The sequence below is a fragment of the Rutidosis leptorrhynchoides genome, chromosome 6 (assembly GCF_046630445.1).
Source record: "Rutidosis leptorrhynchoides isolate AG116_Rl617_1_P2 chromosome 6, CSIRO_AGI_Rlap_v1, whole genome shotgun sequence".
In the NCBI taxonomy this organism is placed as follows: Eukaryota; Viridiplantae; Streptophyta; class Magnoliopsida; order Asterales; family Asteraceae; genus Rutidosis; species Rutidosis leptorrhynchoides.
In genome coordinates, this window is record NC_092338.1 from 426,596,236 (window position 1) to 426,622,848 (window position 26,613).

The window sequence follows — 26,613 nt, forward strand, 5'->3', positions numbered from 1 at the left end:
CCCGAATGGTCTTTCCCTAGCAGACCCTAAAGAACTAGTCTTCTCCCCCCATTCTGAATTTTTTTTTTTAGGTTTTTACGAAATGAAGACTTCCTGTGAACTAAACCATGGTCTAATGCTACACGCTTTGATCACTAAACGTAATAATGACACACTTCCGAGTGAAATAGTATCATTAATCAGAGGTAAATTGGACGGAGTAAGAAAAGAATCCAGATGCGAAGATAATAAGTTACAATTTGGTAAAGGAAAATCAAAATCCGCAGCGAAAAAAAGAGCACGACACCTTGAAAAATATCACAAATGCGGAAAATGGTCACACGAAGGTAAATGTTCAAATAATCAAACCTATTCAAACACCGAATTTGTTACTTTATGCAGAGATGGACCGTTCATATATTTAGAAGAAAAAACATTAAATGCTCGAGGTTACGCCTATGTAGCCATGGAAAATCAATTAGTCCGACTATCTTATGAGTGGGCTAGAGCATATCACTAAGAAATCTATTTCACAGGTAAGTCTGTACAGTTTTTAATTTTTATTTTTATTTTTAACCTTTTGATAATAAACGCTAATTTGTTCGCTATAAAGTATTAAATTAGTATTAAATAAAATTAGGTCTTGCGACCGAAATTATTGATATCATACAAAAATTTATTACATCACTGCGAAATTTACCGTTTATTTTTAAGGTATAAATATCTTTAATCAATCAACCCAAAATATTTCAAAAATTCGTCATGAGTTAAATTAGGTCATGGAACCGAAATTACTTTACCGAAAAGAGGGGCGCATATTTTTGATAATATTTGATTGATTAAAGTGGGATAAAAGCCAAAAAGATTTTTAATTTTATTTTTACCATGTTTTAAAATTAATATATAAAAATTAAAATAATATTGTAAACTTTTTAAAATTAATATATTTAAAATTGTAAATATTTAAAAAATTGATATTTTTAATGTATAAAAACAAAAATATAATATAAGTTTGGTGTGAATTTTGAATTTTAATTTTATGCATTTTAAAATTAAGTTTGGTGTGTTTTTTTAATTTTATGCATTTTAAATTTAAGTTTGGTGTGAATTTAAAAAAAAAACAAAAATTTACTTTATTTCGCTAATTTAAAAATATGATTTTTAAAATTCATCGTAAGTTGAAGAATAGGTCGTTGAGCCGAAATTGCTTTACCCGAGGGAGGGACGAGAACTTTTATTATCATTATTTTTAATCTTATTGAATTAAAGTATGCCAAAAACATTAAAAAACCCAAAAATCTTTGCTTTTAAAACACGCTTTAAATAGACAAATTTTAAAATTTTGTCGAGGGACGGACTAGGACATCGTTCCGAAACGACCTCGTCCTAAATAACAAGGGAAACAATATTTTAAAATTAATTAATTAATTGTTTTATAAGTTAAGGTTTTTATAAAAAAAAATACAAACACCGCGACTCGCGGAGTTTGTAATGTGCAAACACCGCAAGTCGCGGAGGACCAAAATTCCAGAAAAAATATAACGCTGGAACAGATCAGTCCCCAACACAAAACACCCACAAACTGTGAAAAACACCCGAGAAAACACACACAAATCCGCAATTTTTGGCCATTTTTCATCAAATCTTTCACAAAATCATGTTGAGAAGGATGCTATCAAGGAATTACTCAAGGAAAACGGTAAATTTCTACACCAAAACACCCTTTAATCCAAAAATTAGTGTTCTTGAACAAATTTATATCCAAATCGATTTTGATGCTTTTTAGTGTAATTATGCTTAAAATGTTTATGTATTATGTTTGTATAACCTAGATTGACGCTATTTAACATGATTAGAAGCCTTAAACTTCAAATTTTGAGTAATCTAGGGTTTGTGTTCTTGAACAATTTGGGGCTTTTTGATATAAACAGGTTATGGCCGATTTTTGTCATGAATTATTGCTAAATTAAGTAGTGTAACATGTTTAGGTAGTTAAATGATCCAAACTTTGAGCCTAAACATGATTTTTGAGAATTAAAGTGGACTTTTTCAAGTCTAAAATTCATGAACTTGATTTTTAAGAGATAATGCCATTTGAAACTTGTTTAATTGCTAATAATGATTATTTTGACATGTTATTTGAGTTGAATGCTTATGAGTTTGGCGAACATTTTCGTATATGCTTATTTGAAAAAGTGTAGATTTGATAAAAATATGAAAATGAGCATAAGTTTGATATAAATTGAACATGTAATTGTAATTATTTTAATTGATGATTTTGTTGACACTAATGCATATTTGGATGCACAAAAATTGTGTTTGATGTGTTTTGCAGACTGAAAGGGGTGAATCTTCATCCCAAGCTCGCATTGCTCCTCCTGAGAATGCGGAACAACAGGATGTTGATAACTATTACAAACAAGATATACCTCATCCAGTTATGACATTTTCAGATATGCACGTGGAAAATTTGCACCCGAACTTGAGATTAGACAGACGTTGGATAGATTATCCAAAATACCAAAGGGGCTTGCACACTCTTCATTCTAAAGCTGTTGAAGTACCTAGGGTAATAGAATGGGAACCGTTAGAAGCCATAGAATTGGCCGAGCCAATTAGGGAATTACTTACACAGAGGTATGGTAATTCTACTTTTAACGAATGGGTACGATTATTCAACATGCGTAGACCTGTATATAAAGTATGGTGTGAAGAATTATTGTGTAGTATAGAAATAAATGATCGGGTAGCTAGTTTAACCGATCAAAGTTTTATTAGATTTTTGTTAGGAGGTTCGATGCGTAGCATGTCTCTACTAGACATGGCTCAGGCCTTATGTATATATACGCCTGAGGAGCTAGCATCTGCCGATTATCGAGGGTTAATATTGAATGGTAGGAAGATTGATGAAAATTTTGATACGCATGGTGTATGGAGTCAAATGACTAGCCATCACCGATTTAAAGGGGGAAATTACTCTTATTTAGATATAGATAGAGCTGAGTTAAGAGTAATTCATAGGTTTCTATCGAACTCGATTACACAGCGAGGTAAAAATAAGGAAAAGGTAAATGAACAGGATTTGTTTTACCACATGTGTATTCGAGACCCACAAAGCGCTGTAAGTATACCTTATTGTGTGGGTTATTATTTATCAGCTATGGTTAGGGGGATAAGACCGCACAGTATAATAGGAGGTGGTATATTTATTATATTAATTGCTGAGTATCTCAATGTGGATATAAGTCGGGGGGGATTATTAATCAAAGAACCAGAACCCCACGATACAATTGGTTTAAATATATATCATGGTGCTAAGGTTTTGAAGAGGCGAAATAACGCCGCAGTAAGATATAATGGAAGACATTCACAGGTTGAGAGAAATCAACAGCCAGGTAATGTGGGAGGGGGAAATGAAATGACAGAAATGCAAAGATTTATAGCTTCACAAGAGTATGAAAATGCTAGACATCGAGCATTTGAAGATTGGCAAGTTCTTCAAAACCAAATCATAGCTCATTGCCAACATATAGGTAGAAACTATATTCCTACTCCAACGCCCATATTTCCTCCCTGGTCTATAGAGATCCAACCACCGTATCCTACTTATAACCCAGCTGAAGCATTTTATAACACATATGGTTATGCATGGAACCCCTACTGGTATCAGTAACAACCCTAGTTTATTTAGTTTTATTTATTTTATTTTTGTAATGTTACTACATTTAACACTTATGTTGATATTGTAATAGTTTTTATAATTTTCTAACTTTTATTATTAGATTTTAATAATTTTTGAATGTGGGGTAATATACCAAACTTCAAAAATATGTATATATGTTTGCAGTTTATCTTATGTACACAACAGGGTAAAACAACGCATTTTCAAAGACTGGCATTAAGTTCAGCAAAAGCAACTAATTTTGACGACAAGATGCAAAATATATGTGATGTAACAACAAGACGGAATGAACAAATGATGTGCACCATTTATCATTCAAAACAAACAACAATATGTTTGGAAACTTTGGTAAAATTTAATCATTTTTCTACGCTAATCACCCTCAATAATTTAAACTGTTACTGATTTCTTGCAAATGAGGGCATTGCAAGATCTTAAGTGTGGGAAAGAGTTAAATTCTTTCGGATTTTAAAAAATTTTACTTTAAACACTTGGTTACCATTAGAAATACTAGTAAAGCAGTAGTTGTATTAGAATCTAGTGATCTCTGATAATAAAGAACAGCCATAGTCTTATAAACTGACTACCCAATTCTAGTAAAACTTTTGAAAATTTTCAATTAAATGAACTCAAAATCATGTTTATACATATTTATGAACGATAAAACTAGGTGTTAACACCGAATTGTTACCTTGGAAAGGACATAAATTGAGAAAACCCAAAATGTTAGAATTCATTTAAAATGGAATAGAGGACAATAAAAAGGAAAATAAAAGCCAAGTGTGAGAAAATTACCAAGTTATTTTAAACATATGTCACATATTTTTGTACAAATAATTGAAAATACTTTTGCTTTGGACTAAACTAAACAGTTTTACCCGATTTACTGTAAGAAAGATGGATCTACACGATGAATCAATTCCATCATTAAAAGGAAGTAAAGTCTACCGAAAAAGAAACGCGCTTCTTGATTTAGGTCATGAAGTTGTCGTCTAGACCAGCTGTAGGTTGACGAAAAACCTAGAAAAGTCATCTCTAAAATCAGTAGGAAATCCACGGACCTCAGCATAAAACAGGGTCGCTAAGTGGTCAGACTTATCCTAACCATGAGAGGATCTGTCTTGTAAAATGGGGAGGGCGCCGTGCAAATTAGCTGGATAAGACTAATGAATCAGATCCCCAGAAAGGATAATCTCCTAAAAGATCAAAAATCAGCTTTTAAGACTGATATTACTCAATCCTAGAGATTGACCTTAAAGATTGAGAATTACAAACTCATGGAATTCAATGATATCTAAACAGTAGCTTGAACGAGAAAATATTTTGATCAAAAATTACAAACCGATTTGTTTTCTAAAAACCCATTTTCAATGCGTTCATTACCTTTGAACGTAAAATCCTAGGAATTCACCTGGAATTCATTAGGTCACCTGAACCAAATCGGGTGTCAACCGTAAGAACGGTGGTTGCATAGTATGGTCGAAGACAGGACCTTGTGCCAGACCGAAAAATTATAAGGGTGAGCTTTACTATTGCTCCTACAAAGGATAGTAGTTGCGTCCGACACGTTATAGACCATAATTAAAAGTATGTCAGGGGACATTTCCTTAACAGTTGCTTGTTCAACGCTTTCCTTTACAATCGGACGGTAGTTTACCGAAAGGTAATATACGGAGCAAGTATACTGGACGTGTTGCTTTCCTAATACAAGGTTAGCAAGTGGGTGACACAAAACTGCAAGTTTTGAGCTAAAATTTTCAAATCTGAAACCCACCAAACCCACAAAAAGAATTTGCAAACACCGGTGAAGGGTTATTCCGGAAAACTTATCTAGGGTAAAAGCTAGATTTAATTTTCAAAAGATCAAATGTTTTCATAAAGATCCAATTTCCTTAAGGATCTAATTTTTTATAGTCATGTGGGACTGTAAACCATAACGTTACTACCATTGTTTATACCGCCATATAGAAATCACTGATGTACAAAGTGTGAAGAATAAAGAAGTGATTCTAGTATTTCAAGACTATATTGCTTGAGGACAAGCAACGCTCAAGTGTGGGAATATTTGATAATGCTAAAAACAAACATATATTTCATAGCATTATTCCTCAAGAAAGACAAGCTTTTAGTTGCAATTGTTCTATTTACAAGTGATATTCGTTTAAATAATAAAAAGATGAAGACAAAAGACAGATTCGACGAATTGAAGACGCAAATGACCAAAAAGCTCAAAAGTACAAAATACAATCAAAGAGGTTCCAATTATTGATAAGAAACGTCTCAAAATTACAAGAGTACAAGATTCAAAACGCAAAGTACAAGATATTAAATTGTACGCAAGGACGTTCGAAAATCCTAAACCGGGACCAGAGTCAACTCTCAACGCTCGACGCAACGGACTAAAAATTATAAGTCAACTATGCACATAAATATAATATAATATTTAAATAATTCTTATAATTATTTATATATTATATAATATATTATAAACCGTCGGCAAGCTAGGAGCCAAGGCTGGGTGAGCTGTAAAAACAAACTCCGCGACTCGCGGAGTTTGAAGAAGAAATGGGTCGCGAGTCGCGGAGCCCCAAATTGTGAAACTGCCTATAAAGCTCGCGCATTCTGATCGTAAAAAATATCCATAATCTATCTCTCTCTCAATATATGTAAACGTATATATATATATATATATATATATATATATATATATATATATATATATATATATATATATATATATTTATATTTTAATTTTAATTTTAATTTTAAATCCTAATAATAAGGGTATGTTAGCGAATGTTGTAAGGGTGTAAGTCGAAATTCTGTCCGTGTAACGCTACGCTATTTTTAATCATTGTAAGTTATGTTTATATTATTTTCATTAATATCTCGTAGCTAAGTTATTATTATGCTTATTTAATACCGAAGTAATCATGATGTTGGGCTAAAAATATTAAAATTAGGTAATTGGGCTCTGTACCATAATTTGGGTTTGGATAAAAGAACTACACTTGTGGAAATTAGACTATGGGCTATTAATGGGTTTTATATTAACTAAACAATACCTTGTTAATTTAATATACAAACTTATAATTTGACGTATTTATATATAACCACATACGCTTGACTGGGTACGGTGGGCGGGATATCTATAAATACCAATAATTATTCATTTTACCGGACACGGAACTGGATTAATAGTTAATAGACTTGTTGAAACAGGGGTGAATTACATTCAAGGGTAATTGGTGTAATTGTTAACAAAGTAGTAAAACCTTGGTTTACACGCAGTCGATAACCTGGTGTATTCATTAAACAAAGTATTAAAACCTTGTTACAATTCGAATCCCCAATTAGTTGGAATATTTGACTTCGGGAATAAGAATAATTTGACGAAGGCTTTCGCTCTTTATATTTATGACTGATGGACTATTCTGGATAAATCCGTATGGACATATTAAATAATCCAGGATAAAGAACAATTAACCCATGGGAATAAACTAAAATCAACACGTCAAACATCATGAATACGGAAGTTTAAATAAGCATAATTCCTTTATTTTCATATTTAATTGCACTTCTAATTATCGCACTTTTATTTATTGTTATTGTATTTAATTGCACTTTTATTTATTGTCTTTGTATTTAATTGCACTTTTAATTATCGTACTTTTTAATTATCGCAATTTTATTTTATCGCACTTTCATTTATCGCAATTTCATTATCGTTATTTACTTTACGCTTTAAATTTAGTCTTTTATTTATTTTTAATATTTTACATTAGGTTTTAACTGCAACTAAAGTTTTAAAAATCGACAAACCGGTCATTAAACGGTAAAAACCCCCCTTTTATAATAATAATATTACTTATATATATTTGTATTTTTATAAATTAAAAATAATATAGCGTTAAGCTTTGTTTAAAGATTTTTCCCTGTGGAACGAACCGGACTTACTAAAAAACTACACTACTGTACGATTAGGTACACTGCCTATAAGTGTTGTAGCAAGGTTTAGGTATATCCATTCTATAAATAAATAAATATCTTGTGTAAAATTGTATCGTATTTAATAGTATTTCCTAGTAAAATTTAATAGTATTTTATACCCCTTCGCTTTAACTATCAATTACCTACCCGTTAAAAAAAATTTCACAATTAATATTTTGTACAAAAGAATTTTATTACAGTCTTTATGAAAATATATATGTATATATTCTATTCAGATGTAACATAGATTTTAATGAGTTAATACTAAATTAAACTCATTCGATTTACGGTTGGAACTAGAATTGATTAATCCCTTGAAGGCTTTAGAGATTACATGAGTATTTCTTCAATAATATTGGAATTATGAATCAATACTTCGTTATTTGTTGAGGCGTGATGTTGGTTTTCGTTAAATTCTTGTGAACTTCGCAAAGTACGAATGATGTTATCTGAAAAGTTCCGAGTAGATCGATGATGAGAGTGTAAAATAAAATATATACTTGATTTATTATAAATTGGAATTTGTTGAATTGAGACAGAGATTGTAGTTAACGTTGGTTAAGTTGCGGCCGAAGGACGTACATTATTGCATATTTGTAATATGAATTAACCGAGTAGTTAAAATTCACACACAATAGCTTAGCACGGAAAGATTTATTTTTATTTCGAAATATATATATATATATATATATATATATATATATATATATATATATATATATATATAAAATTTCTTCAGAGGGAATGAGTTAATTCTTTATAACTCGTTGATACAATATACGTGTCATTGATTCGTAATGATGTCCACAGTGATTCTTGAACTGACAGAGTTTGTGATGTTATAGATGTTATTGATTCTGATGCTGACTGCACTGACGATGCTGGTGACGCTGACGGTACTGATGATGCTGTTGGTAAAACAAGTTTAGTTGGTTAATCACACACCATTTTTGTCAGGGTTTCTACTCTTCCTTCTATCATTTTGGGTCGCTTAACTGATTTATGGTTAGGGCTAGATTAGATAATCTCTAAGACTTTAGAGATTACATAATCGCCGCGGAATGTTTCTCCAATGAAGTTATGAATTAATACTTCGTCAGTTATTGTTGTTGGTACTCCTTGGTATCTATGGTGCGTATGACGTTGATGCTCGTGGGACAGATTGTGAAGTTGAGGTTTACGACGCAGTTGTGGTTGGAGGTGGTAATGGTACTGTTGGCGTTGATGATGGTGGTACTGGTTATGCTGCTGGTGCTGCTACTGGTGTTTGTAATCTCTGCACCATATTCTCCAGAGCCACTACCCGAGCGCGAAGCTCGTTGACTTCTTCTATTACACCGGGGTGATTGTCGGTTCGGACGAGCGGATAAATAAAATCTAAAATTTGATGTAATATATAATCGTGATGAGATACTCTGGAAATGAGAGAGAAAATGGTGTTTCGGACAGGTTCGCCGGTAAGTGCTTCAGGTTCTTCGTCAAGAGGGCAATGTGGTGGATGGAAAGGATCGCCTTCTTCTTATCTCCAATGATTGAGGAGGCTACGAACCCATCCCCAATTCATCCAGAATAGGTGATGACTGATTGGTTGATCCATTCCGGTCACACTGCTTTCGGAGCTTGAGTGGGATCCCATTTCAGAATCCGAAGAACTTGAACTAATGGCGAATTCCATTTCGTACGATTGAATAAAGAATTTTTCGATATGAAATGATCTTCCGGCTATTGGATGGTATTATAATTACATAGAATATCTATATATATAGAGCAAAAGATTTCGTAAATTACGGAGGAATTTACATAATATATCAGGCAAAGTTTAAAGTAACAGATACGATAAGATATGATTTAGCAGATACGCTAAGATATGAATTTTGTCTATACACTACTCATGCAATTAATGTAGCAAGACGTTTCTAGACTAATAATGATAAGCAGGTAATTTCCTAAGGATAATAAGCAGATGATTTACGACTAGAAATGATAAGAAAAACTTTTGACATGCAGACACGGTCGAAGTCCAGACTCACTAATGCATCATAACGACTTATCAGTTAGACACACTAATGCAGACCTGGTTCGCTAAGACCACCGCTCTGATACCAACTGAAATGACCCGTTCATATACATTATAAATGATTCTCAATAGTTGATTACATCGCGAGGTATTTGACCTCTATATGATACATTTTTCAGACATTGCATTCGTTTTTAAAAGTTAAACTCTCTTTATATCGAAAATTGACAGGCATGCATACCATTTCATAATATCCAACTATAAATGACCTAATCTGTCATTTACTTAATAATAATCTCTATTGAACTCAACGACTTGAATGCAACGTCTTTTGAAATATGCCATGAATGACTCCAAGTAATATCTTTAAAATGAGCAAATGCACAGCGGAAGATTTATTTATCACCCGAGAATAAACATGCTTTAAAGTGTCAACCAAAAGGTTGGTGAGTTCATTAGTTTATCAATAATAATTCATTTCCATCATTTTAATAGACCACAAGAATTTCATTTACAGTTCTCATAAGTATACGTCCCATGCATAGAGACAAAAATCATTCATATGGTGAACACCTGGTAACCGACATTAACAAGATGCATATAAGAATATCCCCTATCATTTCGGGAAATCCTTCTGACATGATAAAAACGAATTCGAAGTACTAAAGTATCCGGTACTTTGGATGGGGTTCGTTAGGCCCAATAGATCTATCTTTAGGATTCACGTCAATTAGTATATCGGTTTACTAATTCTTAGGTTACCAAGCAAAAGGGGCATATCCGGCTTCGATCATTCACCCATATAATGTAGTTTCAATTACTTGTGTCTATTTCGTAAAACATTTATAAAAAATGCGCATGTATTCTCAGCCCAAAAATATAAAGTGTAAAAAAGGCAAATGAAACTCACTATACTGTATTTCGTAGTAAAAATACATATAACGTTAATGAACAAGTGCAAGGTTGGCCTCGGATTCACGAACCTAAATTAATTATATATATTTATATGTTGGTCAATATTTGTCTAACAATTAGGTCAGGTCATAGTGTACCACAATCCTAATGCTCGAGACTAATATGCAAAAGTCAACAAAATTCAATTTGACTCAAAATAATTTTCAAAAATCTATACATGATTAATATATAGTTTAAATATCGTCGTTTTATATTTTTAAATATTTTTAAAAATAATTTATTAGAGTAAATAATATAATTCATTTATTAATAAATAAAATTTTATATTAAAATTTATATAATAAAATATACTTTTATATATATTAAGTAATAAAATTTATAGAGTTCATTTAATATTATAAAGATAATATGATAGGTATTATTAAAGTAATTTTATTACCCGTAATAAAATATGTTTGTATCACATATTTATTTGATAAAATAATATCTATGATAATAGTAAGTAAAAGTTGTATTATTTTGTAATAATAATTATTATTATTTTATTAATAAAAATATCAATATTTATGATTACTAAGATGACATTATGATAAAATAATAATTCTAATTATGAAAACTTTAATATTTACGACACTTTTTAATATTATCTATGAAATAATAATTCTATTTAAAATGATAATAATAGTGATATTTTATAATAACAATGATATTTCTATTAAAAATGATAATTTTAGTAAAAATGATAGTTTTAATATTAATAATTCTTTTAATAAATTGATAAAAATAATAAGAACGATAATTTTGTCTAATTCAATATCCTATAATATTTTAATTTCATCATGATACTCATAATCATTATTTCCTAATCAATTTGTAAAATATCTTTTAGTCGTCTTTTATATCGCATTCATAATAATGATAATAATATTAGTCATAATAGTTAGACGATACTAATATCAATTTTTAATGATAATAATACTAATAATAATAATTATTATAATGATAATACTAATAACTATTTTAATGATATTAATAATAAAAATATTAATCATAATGATAATATTAATAATGATAATAATAATAATAATAATAACAATATAAATTCTTTTACTAATTATATTTATATTAAAAATGATAATATTATGAATCATAATAATAATAATAATTAATAGATAAAAATAGTAACGACTATAATAACGACGATAGTAATAATAATCATTTTAATAATAATACTAAAATTCAGTTGACTATAATTTCTAATCCGTTCATCGAAACCATTCGATATCTAAATGAAAAGTTCTTAATTTTTCGCTAGCTTTCCAACGGCATGCATATCTTATATCTTATCTCAACCGCATATGTAACGAATTCAGGATTCAACATAACCTAACTAAAGGCAATATCAAAAGTACAAGCATGCATAATCCTATATACTCGAGCATTAGTCAGGGATACACTATTAGTATGTAAAAATTAAATTATGAGTACTCACGTATCAATATTGAGATTCAATATTGCAGGAAAGGTACGTAAACGCAACGGAGACGATAAACACTAGATTGACCTCACAAGCATACCCATGAACATTACCCATCACCTCCGTAGCTATAACCCATAATCTCCTTAGTCCTATCCTACTCATAAAACCCGTTTCGAAATGATTTGAACAACACTTCGTCGTAGTATTTTATGTATAATACTAATAATACTACTAATTTAATATCTTAAGATAAATAATAAAATACATAAATTAATAAGGTAAATAATACGGAGTATTATAGATATCAGAGAGATAGAGAGTGTTTTTGAGGAGTGAATGAATTCGGCACAGATGATCGATCTTTAAACAATGTTTCCTGATTTCTCTCCTCATGCGATCGCATGGCTTGGGAGAGTAATACTCATGCGATCGCATGAGGTACTTCTCCAGCTAACATTGATCAATCACAACTGCCGACACTCTTTCTTTATTATTTATATATTTATATTAATAATTTATATAATTATATATATATTATATTTATGTTTATGGTACACATATAATTTTTACACAAATGACACGGTCGTTGTCACTCGACTCATGTACCACCTTCGGTTTTTCGAACGACGTTTCATACGCTGAGAAAACTAGTCTTTCACGTTTAATGACTCATACTCTTATCAAAATATAGTCTTAAATCATTAACAAACAATATTACACAAAGTGTAACTTATGCATTTGAGTGTTGTGGTTATTTTCTTCTATAAATCAAAGTCTCGTTTGATTATTAAAATACGTTTAATAATATCGAAACATTTTAAATTATACATTAACGCGTTTGTAATATATATATATATATATATATATATATATATATATATATATATATATATATATATATATATATATATATATATATATATTCTTAAAATATAATTTTGTATATCTTATATATAATTGAAATATCTATCTAATTATATTTCAAAGTTCAAAACGTTTAAGTAACAGAAATATCATGTCGTGTCACGTTTTACGATTTTGAAACAATATATATATATATATATATATATATATATATATATATATATATATATATATATATATATATATATATAATTTATAATACAAGCTTTAATTAGTTCCATAAAACTTATGAACAATTTATCTTATAAGACGTTTCACTAATAAAGTTCTTTTAAAAAAAATTGTTTTTGTACGTTTGAAACAATATTAAATAAATATGAAAACTTTGTTTTCCAAAACTAAGTATATTTACGAATTAGTCTACTAAAAAGGTTATATTAGTAGAAGCTGTTATATCGTAAAATATTTTAGAGAAGTAAGATTAAATATACTTTTCATAGTTTTCAAGTTTTTAACGTTTGTTGGTGCAACGTGATATAAAGTCTAAAGGTTAGGTAAACGTATAAAATCATTTTAATGTAAAACATTAATTTGCTTAACTTGTCGATATCCATCTTCTAAATTATCTATATTCCACAATTTTACTTCCACGTTAAATAATATACAAGTTTAATAGTTTATCTTATCAAAAGTCACGAGACAATTATTGTAAAGCATAAATTGAAAAATCAAACGGGAATCTCCACTAACCCTTGTCTAGTTCCCGTTAACTGACACTTTTGTTCTTTCTAATAAATCACTTAACCAATTATTCCGAATACCGTTAAAAAGAAATGTTTTCCAAATCAAAGTGGACTTCCTAACAGAGACTCGTAATCGTAATTCAATGTATCTAATAATTCAATCATTTGATATCATCTTTTAATTCCATTGATAACTATTAGAATATATTTTGAAACAAATATGTTTATATAAAGTATTATACGTCTAATACTTTGTTAATGTTTTCAAGTTATAATATATACACATATACATATATAATGGTTCGTAAATCTTTGGAATTTGGTCGAGGTTAAATGAATGTATGAACACAGTTTAAAATTCTTGAGATTCAACTTACAAACTTTGCTTATCGTGTCGGGAATATATAAAGATTAAAGTTTAAATTTGGTCGAAAATTTCCGGGTTGTCACACCCTTCCACCCCGAATAAATAGGCTTCCAAGAAGAAAGTATCGAACGATACTTATCAACCAAATAAGACCAACTCGACACCCATTTCATATTCAACCCTATATGAATTCCAAGTTACTTATTAAGAAATAAACCGGAACGACATCTAGCTTCGAGATCGAAGCTACCAACTTCCCTATTATCAACGCCAACACCAAAACAAGGGATTTTAACACATTAATCATAGGTCCCGACACCAAACCAAACGAAAGGCCATAAGAATTTGAATAATGTGATCTAATTCGTGCCTATGCCATTCCGAAAAATATATGACATCATTCACATAAATAAAGTGGGAAACACAAAGATTGCTACGACCCAGCTTAACCCCACGAATAAAGTTTTCCTTCATGGCTATCTGAATGCCGAATGAAGATCATAATAATAATAAATAGAAACGAACTAAGAGGATTTCCCTGACGTAATCATCTTTTAATAAAGAATTCTCGAGGCGGGCTACCAATATCCAAAAGCTGAATATAAACACCCTTTAATCCGCTACACCACCTCGAACCGAAGCAAAAGAAGAAAGCATGAACAAAAGGTAATCCCAATCCACTGAGTCACACGCTTTTTCAAAAATCAACTTTGAAAAGAAACATCTTTATATTTTTGTATTAAACCACGAAATCACATCCGACAACATCAAAAGACCATCAAGAAACGTGTTTAAATCTCTTACGAGATCTTTGGCTTTGTTCACCAGGGGTCTCAACCTCTTTCTCCTTTGGTTCTCAACCTTCATTTAAATCGTCGTGAATCTCTCCTTGATCACTTTTCTTATGTCCCGATATGCTTTCCTTGCCACCACTTCGCCATCTTATTTCTTGTGGGGTGTTTCAAGAGGTTGTTTAGACAATCTCGTGTTTCCATTGTTATCCCGACCGATGGCTTGTTATTCAGACAAGGATACTGTCGGATGTCGGATGAGATGAGGGTATGATTTGTAGTATTTCGGAGGTGGTGATGTGTTATGGACATGCGGTTTGTCTTGACCGCTATCTGGTATATGATCTCGTGCGAGTGTTACATTGGTTGATACGGTGACATTTTTCTGCATTTTTTCTCGAACGACTGATGGCTATTCCAGTCAGGACATCTACAAGCGGGTCGGGTTTTTGTTTAGTAGGTTCTAGGTGGTTATGGGTTTGTTTGTGATTCTCGAGAGTTAGATTCGTCATTTTTAGCTTTCAAAGGGTTAATTAAATGTTTGTTATGGTGCTATGATCTCTGGAATTCAGTATGAGCGTTTTACTGGTTGTAACGAGAGGATTAGTCAACTTGTTTCTTTTCTCCGATCCCGTTCGTAGTCACAGAGTGTTCGGTTTCACTCACTTACTATGTGTTTGGCGTCATATCTTAAATTATGTGGGTGACTTCTTTGCCTTTTTTTTGAAGTTTTGTCAATGATCGTTCAATGGTTTTAATTGTTGTATTATTTTCTTTATCTTCGCTTAGTATATGAGACAAGTTTTGTATGATGTGTGTTTGTATATCAATGGAGTTAAGATGTTTGTTAGATTTCGATTATTAGTGAATTCTATGTGTTGGACTATTGGTGGTGTAAGTAGATCATTGGATATTGGATATATTCAAATAAACTACACTATAGAGTATGTACTTCTTTGTACTTTAGTTGATTTTTCAATTTTTTTTTATCTATATAAAAAATAAAAAATATAAATAAAGATAGAAAGATCTATAAAGATGAGTATTTTCGAAATAAAGTTAAATAAATTAGTTATTTTTTAATTTTTTAATGGTTTATAACATAGACAAAGAAAATGTGCGGAATTGAAACCGAAAATTTAAATAAATTAAGGAACTTGTTGAAGTCCGGGATTTGATTTTAGATTAACCCCTCCCCTCACTCCCCACTACCACTACTGGGGGCAAGTTCCAGCAATAATGCCAAATCAAATTTCAAGTAATCAAGTTGTTTCTTGATTCATTTCATTCTTAGATAAATAAGTAAAAAAAAAAAAAAAAAAGGAATTTGATCGAAAATGGGAAGATCTAGTTGTTTCAAAATAATTGCTTGTGGTGGTGGTGGTGGTGGTGGTAACTCTGAATCTGTTGATCGTGATGCTCTTGATACCTCTCCTCAGGTACTTCCCTTTTTTAATTTCTTTTATTTAATTTTAATTTAATTATTAAAAACTCTGTAATGTAATTCAGTTTGTGGCTTTGTGCTGTTTCTTTTTCTAGTCCCATAAAAACCCTATAAAAAGAAATATAGTAGAAAATGGGGCTGATTAATAATTTATGAAAGGATCAATCTTGAATGGTTTGATGTGTACTAATTGCTTAAAGATAACTAATTTAAATGAGCAATCAACATTGTCGATTTTTATGAACTTTTATGGAAGGCAATCGACAAAATCATTAAATTATTCAATTTTTTATATCTTGTTTTTTTACCTAAAAAGGACAGTTGTTTCAATTTTCATAGATAGATACATACTTATTATATGAGTTATTATAACAGTTACCAGTACACACATATATGTATGTATCTATGTGAGCTTATGTGAAATAACTTTTCAGAACAATGGTTCTGATAAAAGAGGATGGAGTTTTCGTAAGAAATCATCCGGACATCGAGTGCTAAGCAACACTGTTATAACCGAAATATCTTCCTCCGAGAATAAAAGTTCGGAACCTATCGGTATTACGTCTGAAGCACCCGTCAGTTCTTCTGTATCCGAGAAAACTTCCGTAAATCCATGGATAGAAGAGTTGCCTCGAGCATCGACTTCGACTACGAAATGCAGTACAGTTCCTAAGACAAATGCTACTGATGACGTTCATATTGAAACTGATTCTGCGATTGATGAATCGTTTGTCATTGTTATCCAGGCTGCTGTTAGGAAATATCTGGTACGCATTTATTTCTAGCTAGAGGTGGTTTTGACCCAGTTGTTTTGGGTTGTGTTTTATGTCAAGCAGTCAAATGGGTTGACTGGATCACACAGGTCTTTACTTTTCTAAAAGTCTATCTATTATGCAATATGCATAAGAATTGCATACATGATTCAACCTCAAAATGTTTGATTTAAAAATTTAGATTTTTTTAATGATATTGTTTTGCAGTCATGGTTAACTTAACATTTCTAACATGTGACTCAGTACAACAAGGATTATTTGACCCGTTACCCATCCATCCAACTTGCCACCTCGATTTCAAATAAGTGCAACTTATTAATAGGATGTAATTGAGATAATATCTGTTTAACTTTGTTTATTATGGTTGCATGTAATAATTAGGCTCAGTTAGAACTGGTGAGACATAAGAAAGCTGTGGTGTTGCAAGCTGCAGTACGAGGGCATTTGGTTCGTTGTCGTGCTGCCGGAAGTTTGCGTTGTGTTCAAGCCATTGTCAAGATGCAAACTCTTGTTCGTGCTCGTCGGACTAACCTATCCGTTGGAAATGGTAAAAAGGTAAGTAAAAAAGTATATGAAAGCTTAGAACAGCTCCAAACATGATTAAAGGTTAAGGTTATGTGAACACACAATAAGAGTTGTTTGATAAATTCTTTTCTACTTTTGCCTTTATGTAAACGTAAAAGCCTACAAAACTATCTTTTGCATTTACTGCATTGTATTTAAGCATTAATTTCGTTTGCAAATTTTGTTTTCTTCCAGAAAAATCAAGATTCTACTACCAGGACGCAACCAACGTATATCTCGATTGAGAAGCTTCTCAGTAACCGATTTGCTATCCAGGTACGGAACTTGATTTCATATTATTAATCTTCTGAAAGTTTTTGAGCTTTCATAGTAGAGGTGGCAAAATGAGCGGGTTGGATGAGTTGGATAATATTACATAACAGGTTTAGGTAAAAATCAAGTAATAAACCCTTTAATGTGTTTTATACGACTAAAAAGAGCTATGTTATTAACTTCATGATACAATTTTTGTGAGCATTTAAAGCCGCACAATTTATCTCGAATTGGGCTGATATTGTCATTTCTGTTTCTAGCCTTAGCATTATATATTATTAAACAAAAAGTGTAACAAATGTTTGTTTATTTGTTATAAGCTATTGGAGTCTACACCACGCACCAAACCAATCAACATTAAGTGCGCACCATCAAAGGACGATTCATCATGGAAATGGATGGAAAGATGGATGTCTGTTTCGTCTCCCGAAGTTATCGACTCACATTTAATAAATCCCATGAAGGACAAGATCGATGATATCAAAAGCCAAGTTGACAATGTGATTAATGAGCAGAAGTCTGATTTATTTCCTGATGAAAGTAAACGTTCGAGCATCGCACCGAAAATAGAGTCCAATTTGTTACCTGAACAATCCAAACGTCCTTCTAAAAGGGGGGCCACTGAACAAGCTGATTCTGAGGGAAGAAAGACCGTTTTTGGATCAAGAAAACCGAGTAATCCTTCATTCATTGCTGCCCATTCAAGATTCGAGGAGTTGACTTCTAAGACCACTTCATTGACTTCAGTCAAATCTTCCAATCAAGAACATTTGGTCGATTCACGTGCGGATAAAAGTACTAAACTTGAACCTGCGGAAGCATTCGTTTACGAAAGCTTAAAAGTGGGTCGAAGTCAAACGGGCGATTCAGAATGTGGGACCGAACTTTCCATTACGTCAATGCTTGACTCACCAGATCCATCAGAAGTTGGAAACACTGAAAATGACAAAGAATCGAAAGTTGTAGATAAAGTAAAAGTAACGAGTAACGAAGAACACGATCTCCTAGGTACCGAGTTGACTCACTCCATTTTGACTCTTCCCGAACAATACGATTTTTCCAGCAATGAACAAAACACCAATATATCACAATCAAAACAAAATGGATCTCCAAAAAGTCAAATAACAGTCCCCGAATCACAAACAACACCTTCTAGTCAGCTGTCAATTAAAAACAAGACTAAAACTGACAAAAAGGTATCGGGTCAAAAGCCAAAATCGTGGTCAAATAGTGTGAAGTCTCCAGTCAGCTTTGACCATCTACCTAGAGAGAGTAAACCCGGGAAACGAAGGAATTCGTTCGGGTCACAAACGTCTGAACATATTGATCAGGAACCGAGAGATAGTAGCAGTAGTAATTCGATACCGAGTTACATGCAAGTGACGGAATCTGCGAGAGCAAAAGCGCTTGCAAATAACTCACCGAGGTCGAGTCCAGATTTACATGGTAAAGAAGCTTACTTGAAAAAACGACACTCGTTGCCTGGTGCTGTAAATGGCAGGCATGATTCGCCTCGTACAAAACGGTCCTCACCTCAAGCACAGCAGACCACAAAGGGAAATGATAATCGAGGTAATTTTTAAATGAGTTATTACACTTTTTTTTTACCATGATGACCTGTTTATTTTAATGCTTCAGTACATAATGATCTAGAACATTTTTTATTTCATGTCCGTTTCTGACCCTTTCCCCCTTGCTAGTTAATTTATAGCATCTGTTAAGTGAATTATCCTTTCTTATTATTTTCACTTTTCTTCCTGTTTGGAGGTATGCAACTGAGAACAGTATTAGAGTAAAACTGCATCTTTATTTATTTTTTTATCTCTAACAAGAATTTGTATTTGATCAATTCTGAATTTTTATTAGCATGTGATGAAATTATTGTTCTTTTTGGTTATCTTTTTCGGTGCTTATAACAGAGAGGAAATGGCAGAAGTAAGATACATCAACGGTTCTTAAGGTGGCCTGCATCTCAAGTTTCAGTCTACGAAGTTCAAATTGTTCAGCAGTTATAATATGTTAGCATTTTGACCCCTTTTAAGTTTTACTTCTTGATAGAATTGATCCAAGAGATTAATCGTTTGTTTTCTTATTTTGGTGGTACCGAGTTGTCTTTTTTGTTGGTTTGTGCTTTATGTATTCGTTTGTAAACTAGTTGTGTGTCAATTTTGATCGTCTTGTTGTTGAGAAATCTTGGTTAAATATCTTAAACATAAGGAATTTGAGATTTAAGAGTAACGTTTTGTGCGTCCAGTGTCTACTTTTTTACTCCGTATTATCAAATCTATATTGTTGTATTCTTGTTGTCTATTGGCAAACCGCAAACAATTACATTCAACTATTAGGTTCGTTGCTCCAGTTGATCGATGGATGCGCAAACAAGCTAGTCATTGATGTAGCGAAAACTATCGAGTTTGATAATTAAATTCTAATGTGAACATTTGCGTGTACAAGACAAATTACAAAATCCGTCATAAGTTAAGATGGCGAGGTGCAATATTGGTTACATGAAATCTATTTAAAATTCATAGTAACCAAGTGAAAATTTTCATAAAACATGTTCCCAAGTTTATGGATTTTCAACTTATACGACTACACAAAAAGAATATTTCAGTCACGTGCAGTGTATATATACATGTAGGAAATAACCTTTTAAAAAAATAGCGTGAACAATGTTTGTATGGTTTGTAATGATATATAGAGTAATTACAACATAGATTGCATTCAAGTATTCAACACTGATTGACATCAACCAGGTTAAAGCAACAAAAAAGCCGATAACCTAGTATTGATTCCAGAACCAAAAGCCTTTATTCGACTGTACAATATAAAAACCATCAGTACTTTCACTCAAAGCACACTAGATTTATCGTTTTTCCCGCTGGACAGCACCAGGATTTGAGACCATATCCATCAGCATCTTTTCAGGAGAGTCTTCCCAATTTGAAAATGTTTTTAAGTCAACCTACAAAGTATAGCAACAACGTTAATGATTAAATAAAGCAAATGTAAGACAGTCAAAAGGGTAAATATGAAATGAAGTAGCTTCAAAGGTAACAGGTAAAAGTAGCCAAATCACAAGCACAAATGTAGATTTTTTGACCCGTTACACAACCCGCCCATTTTGTCACCTCTGGTTTAGAACAAGTTACCTTTCTTCGTTGTTCAGTGAAAAGCTGTTCTCTCTTCTGTAAAGAATTTTGAACCTCCTTAACCTTCTCCCCTCCTAATCCCCATACTTCCACATTCAATACATGAGCTTCGGTAGGCAAGTATCCCTAAAAGCAATCGAATTAAAGTTACAAGTTACTATCAGCCTTCTTTCATCTTATATATAGCATGTTAAGCTGTGAGTGAAGCAAACAATATATATATTTTTGCACATAAAACAATACAAAATACAAATTATGCTCAGGATAGAAAATGGAAGGGAAAAAAATGAAGTATAAATGAAGGTTGTGCTGCCAAATAGAAGTACTAAGCTTTTAATACACTGTCAATAATACAGGAGAAAAGAGTGGGCAGTAACAATTTATGGTAAAAAAAGATTATTTAACTTTTTCATAGTTCACAAATTTTTTATATATTAGATCTTTCAAAACCAGAACTATTTAACAAAGAATTCATATACATACGAAAAATGCTTTGTAACATGGGACATATGCTCAGTTTTAGGCGTATATAGCAACACACCAACATTCTTTATGTAAGGATTTAGCCATTTAAGATGTTATACCTCAAAAAAAAATAAAAAATAAAAAATTAAAAAAAAAATAAAAAAATAAAAAATTAAAAAATTCCTAACATTTGGAGTATACTCTTTTTTCAAACTCTAGATGATTAGTTGGAAGAATAACAGGAACCATATGTAGTTCAATAGCTATAGGTGGCATGGCAAACATGGGCAGGTTGTGTAAAAGGTCAAATCACATTCGCGACAAAGCGGGTTATTTCCAGGCTTGGTCAAAACGGGTCGGATTAAGTTGAATTGGGCTACCAGTAGTTTTTGTCCGCTTCCATAAAGAACCGATTTTAAAAGGTTGGATCAAAAACTCAATCATACTATTAATCAGTGAGTAGACAACAATATATGTGTGCATGTCAAAAAATGTACCTGATTTGGGAAAAGGGGACCAGGTTGGTATGTTTTGTCATATGCATGATGACGAACAGTAAGCCTGGAGAAGTCTTCATCTATAAAAACTCGCTCATTTCCGATTGATCCTCCAAATGCGATTCCTGCAGGCTTCGGTTTTGCCTCATACCCAGGGGAATGCAGGTGACTATATACAAAGTTCTTCTCTTTACCTGCTTGAAAAGTATTTTTACTCAGTCCTTATAACGGGTCAATTGGGGTTAACTTTATCAATGACGGGTCAAACAGATCATGTGTAGATAGCTAGCTAGATATGGAACATATAAAATACACAGGTTCAAAGTCATCAAACGTGTATTTAAAACGCTTATAATGTCCTAACTTCTTTATATAAACGGAATTTCTGTATTAGTTTAAGGCTAAATAGTACAGAAGGGCACCTCATTTTATCATAATTTTCTACCTTTTAAAGCATCATTGACACCAAATTGGTTTTACCCCTTTTTACCACAAGTACACAACAAAGATTCGGGAAGAAAAAAAAAACTTAAATGTCTAGAATTCTTCATACTGTAAATAAAAAAGGTACATTTATGCGGCTAGGAAAGGCTTTATAACTTAATTTGATAACACATTAAATCAAGTAACCGATATAAGAAATTTGATATAGTTGGGGTACCCTTTTGTTTTATTTTGTCTTAGTTTTATAATATGGTGTTCTCAACTGTATATAATAGAATAACAGCTTTAATTTTTTACAAAATCCAAAAACAAAGGTTGGCATAGCCCAACCTGACCGGACCCATATTGAGCCATAACCCAATCCGCCTGTTTCGCTACATCTTTAATCACGTACCTGAAGATGTAAAGTGATGGAAAACGGGACTTATAGCATATAGGCTTCCAGATGTTCCATAAAATGTATCTTTGTTCTCAAAACCCTGGTGAGAAAGTGCACCAATTGTCCAAGTATGATCTTCAAAAGTAGCAGAAATAATCACAAGAATAGGGCCATTATATCCTTCAACGTTTGACCAAAACCTGTTTAAACCTTTGCCATGAAGAGAGGACCTAAAATAATATTAAACGATTGACATGTTAAAAATTTGGTACAAATCAATTTCATACGTTAACAATAGCAAACTTTATAGATAAAACATCAATAGTTATAAAGAAGTACACAAACCGATATAGAAGGTTGTCTATAACTTCATCTACATCAGGTGCGAAACACGCTTTTAGAATTTCATCACGCATAGTACTTCTCATGGTAAGGGAAATGGACCAGGCCCTGCCAGGTGTCAGAAGATAGTTATTCGATTGTGCCATTGAGTTGCTATCACTTGTAGATGAGGATGAAGGCTCCAATTTGGCCTGCTGTCAATAAAAATTAATCCCAAATACCAATTAGCCTCAACTGATATATATAACTCATCATATATGCTTTACCAATATGTGATATATGCTGAAAGTTCAATTTTTTAACCCGCACAAGACACTTTTTAGATATATTTGAAAAGCTTTATACAATATACTATTGTTTCACTAATCTTATGTGAAACAAACGATTTGAGGTTTTAGTACCTCTTGAGATGCAGCGTTGCAAAGCCTTGAATGTACAAACTGCACCAAACAATCAGGAAGATTTGGTACCGTTTTCAGTACCCAAGTATGAAGCTTCCCTATAGGAAGTTGTATATCAAAGCCTAAAATATCGTCATTCCACATATTTAATTCGGCACCACCTTCAGCGCACGAAGAAACAGCAGATAATACCAAACTATTTATATCCGGAAGACCAAATTTACCATATCCTTTGAAAGACTTTATACATCCAGAATTATAAGAGATAACAACACACATCCAAAGAAGCATCAACAAATCTGCAGGCAGTAGATACCCGTTTATCTTATTATCTGCATCGATAGACTCAATTTGTAACCCTGTTGTGATTCCTGACTTCACAGTTGCTATTTGAAATACTGTTAGTAAATTATTTAATGAACTTGATGTTGGCATTCTGCCACAACATTTGGTGTAGCCATTCAAGAATGCAATCCAGTTCAAACCGCCTTTTTCTGCTAAGAAAAAGTGATCAACGATTGAACCGCCTAGATGATTTAGTACTTCAGGAAATTTTTCTAGTTTGAGAGGTGATTCACAGCTTTGGTAATCAATGGATAATTTAAAGCATTCCTGTAAACAATAAACATGTACACAAATTGTGTAGAAAAAACGGGGAATTTATTAGCGCAACGATCGACTTTTATAAGATAGAAACTACATCGAAAATTAAACTATCATCTAGAAAAGGTTTATAAAGATTGCTGCAAATTCTAGAGTGCATTCTTTTTTATTTTGACAACTACTAAAGTGGGAGGGCATGCATGTATATAGCCACATAGGTGCAAGAAGCTTATAATTTCCTTTTTAACAATTTATTATCACCACTTGCAAATCATTATGACTCACTAAGGCAGGCTGTGTTTGATAAAACTGAATGATTTAGCGCTGAGTGATTCATAATTAATGGTTCAAAGTCTCTGAATAAACTTGGTTTATAATGATAATAAGTTGTTTGATAATCATTTTGAATGAACGATATAAATTCGGTAAAATTATCTTATTAACGTGTTACTTGAAATAAAAATTCAATATAATTGTTTGTTAAGTGTTTTGGATATGATTTGAGGTGGATATTACAGAAAACTTAGGTGCTTAATGTAACATCCCAGGTAACACGTTCCCCGTAGCATGATATTGTCCGCTTTGTCCGTAGGCGCACGGATTTTTCTTGGCAACCACACACGACGAGCACTTTCCCAGGAGGTCAACCATCCTGGTAGTGCTCTCGTCTGAGCACGCTTAACTGCAGAGTTCTCATGGGATCTGCTGCGCTTGTGGTCCCAAAACGCGTCATGCTAGGAAAGGTCTCCACACCCTTATAAGGCATGCTTCGTTCCCCTCTCCAACCGATGTGGGACGGATGTTACATTAAGAGAGTGTTTCAACACTGAATGGTTCAGCACTAACCATTCAACATTATATGTCATTCAGAGATCCGAAACAAACGCGCTTAATCATGAATGGTTCAACATTCAGCGCTGAACCATTCAATTAAGAGGTAAACAAACGCGGCCTAAATAAGATGAAGCTAATAACAACTTTATTTGTTGAATTAACATCAAGATAGAGATCCAATGTCGTATAGCTGTAAACATTTCAACATTAATGTTAATAACTACATTAATAGAGTTCATCAATCTTACAAATCAGACCTTATGTAATCAACCATAAATAATCACTTTAACCAAAACACTAAAACTTTATCAAATTATATAAGAACACATCCAAACAAACTAATTACAACGTCAATAATCAAATATCTTCAATTTACAAAAAAAATCTAGGCTCAAATCCTAAAAAAAACAATGCCAATAATTTACCAGAAACTACGCTCATCTAGTAAAAAGGTAAGAATTTAAAAACATAAAATTAGGGTTTGAGAATATATGTAACCTGTAAAGAAGAAATGGGGATTGTATGAGTTTGAGGATCTGAGAGATTTGAGAATGTATTTTGAAGAAGAGTAAGAGCACCGGTGGATGCAGCTAATGATTCAGCTTCACGTTGCTCCGTTGATACTTGTTCCGTTGATGTTGATGCTCCCATGATTCGTGATCAATATCCGATTCTGGTTCGTATGTAATCGAAGCTAAAAATAAAAAAATCAACAATTGATGATTTTATTATTAAGAAAGGGTGATGTGAATTGTGACACGTGTCCTGAATTTTATAAAGAAATACTGTAGTTGATTAAATTAAAGAATAGCTTTTGATTTTTGAATGATGATTGAACAGCTGGAAAATTGAATTGGGGATGAAGCACCCTTTGGTGATGTCGGAAGGCCAATTTGGGATTGAACGTTGATGTTGGCGGGTGCCCGAATAACCTAACTAGGATCCGATTCCATTTGGTTATGGATCGGTACGGTTTAACCAAATTGTGTAGATGAAAACAATTAATTAATAATTAAAAATAATAATAATAATAATTTGGGGCCCAATGGATCAACATCAGGCCCAGGTTGGACTGTTAAACATTCTAATTCGGGACATCTTGATTTGGGGCCCAATGCTTGTGTATCGACTGGACTAAAGTTGGGTGAGGATACGGGCACTTCTTGTTTCGAGTCCGTCGCATCCAAATTTGACAAATCAATCGGTAAAAGGCGTATCGCGTTGGATTCAAGTGGAAGGGTCGTGGGTAATCCTTTTACGATTTTTAACATGTGATGAATACCATGAAAGGCGTTCAAAAGGGTATTGATTTTTAAACCTAGTGACCCTCCAAACGTAACGGTGATTACAAAGAGAAAAAAGAAGGAAAGAAAGAAGCGACCTGTTCAGGGAGAAGAGATGGAAGTCTTCGTGGAATTTATCAAGGATGCTTGAGTTTATAGTTCGTTAGCATTTCGGTTATTTAGATGTGTCTTAATCTTTCGTCGTTAGTCGGTTAAATTGGAGTCCATCTTGCTTTTGGTTAGTTTTATGTTTTTGTGGTTCAGGATAGATATCGAGCTCGTTTTGTTGTAACGGGCTTAGGTTTTGTTGTTTCTTATTTAGTTAGCTCGG

At 32.4% G+C, this 26,613-nt stretch overlaps 2 protein-coding genes across 3 annotated transcripts; one reads left to right on the top strand and one right to left on the bottom strand.

Moving 5' to 3' along the window:
* The first annotated feature begins 16,016 nt into the window (after nt 1-16,016).
* Nucleotides 16,017-20,113, top strand: LOC139852156 (protein IQ-DOMAIN 32-like). The gene is made up of 6 exons (XM_071841382.1): nt 16,017-16,267; nt 16,707-17,039; nt 17,427-17,600; nt 17,805-17,885; nt 18,203-19,454; nt 19,802-20,113. Exons 1-6 carry the CDS (start codon nt 16,166-16,168, stop codon nt 19,819-19,821), a joined length of 1,962 nt encoding a protein of 653 aa, XP_071697483.1. The 5' UTR covers nt 16,017-16,165; the 3' UTR covers nt 19,822-20,113.
* A 438-nt stretch (nt 20,114-20,551) lies between these two features.
* Nucleotides 20,552-25,868, bottom strand: LOC139853062 (uncharacterized). 2 transcript variants are annotated; one of them, XM_071842430.1, is made up of 7 exons: nt 25,498-25,868; nt 23,563-24,174; nt 23,165-23,352; nt 22,835-23,049; nt 21,997-22,190; nt 21,035-21,160; nt 20,552-20,847 (listed from the first exon to the last, which is right to left on the bottom strand). In XM_071842430.1, the coding sequence occupies exons 1-7, from the start codon at nt 25,648-25,650 to the stop codon at nt 20,749-20,751; spliced, it is 1,587 nt and encodes a 528-aa protein (XP_071698531.1). In that variant the 5' UTR covers nt 25,651-25,868; the 3' UTR covers nt 20,552-20,748. The 2 variants fall into 2 exon arrangements, with proteins under 2 accessions (XP_071698531.1, XP_071698530.1); XM_071842429.1 differs by having other exon boundaries at nt 23,165-23,355.
* Between the last annotated feature and the right edge of the window lie 745 nt (nt 25,869-26,613).

What these genes read in the sequence shown, in the direction of transcription:
- LOC139852156 (XM_071841382.1), top strand. Translation starts at nt 16,166, where the DNA reads ATGGGAAGATCTAGTTGTTTCAAAATAATTGCTTGTGGTGGTGGTGGT. An exon ending in CTGCTGTTAGGAAATATCTG is followed by an intron (nt 17,040 to 17,426) that starts GTACGCATTTAT and finishes TGTAATAATTAG; the next exon opens with GCTCAGTTAGAACTGGTGAG. An exon ending in GTAACCGATTTGCTATCCAG is followed by an intron (nt 17,886 to 18,202) that starts GTACGGAACTTG and finishes ATTTGTTATAAG; the next exon opens with CTATTGGAGTCTACACCACG.
- LOC139853062 (XM_071842429.1), bottom strand. Translation starts at nt 25,650, where the DNA reads ATGGGAGCATCAACATCAACGGAACAAGTATCAACGGAGCAACGTGAA. An exon ending in TCCCCATTTCTTCTTTACAG is followed by an intron (nt 24,175 to 25,497) that starts GTTACATATATT and finishes TATTGTTTACAG; the next exon opens with GAATGCTTTAAATTATCCAT. An exon ending in CCATCACTTTACATCTTCAG is followed by an intron (nt 22,191 to 22,834) that starts GTACGTGATTAA and finishes CTTTTCAAGCAG; the next exon opens with GTAAAGAGAAGAACTTTGTA.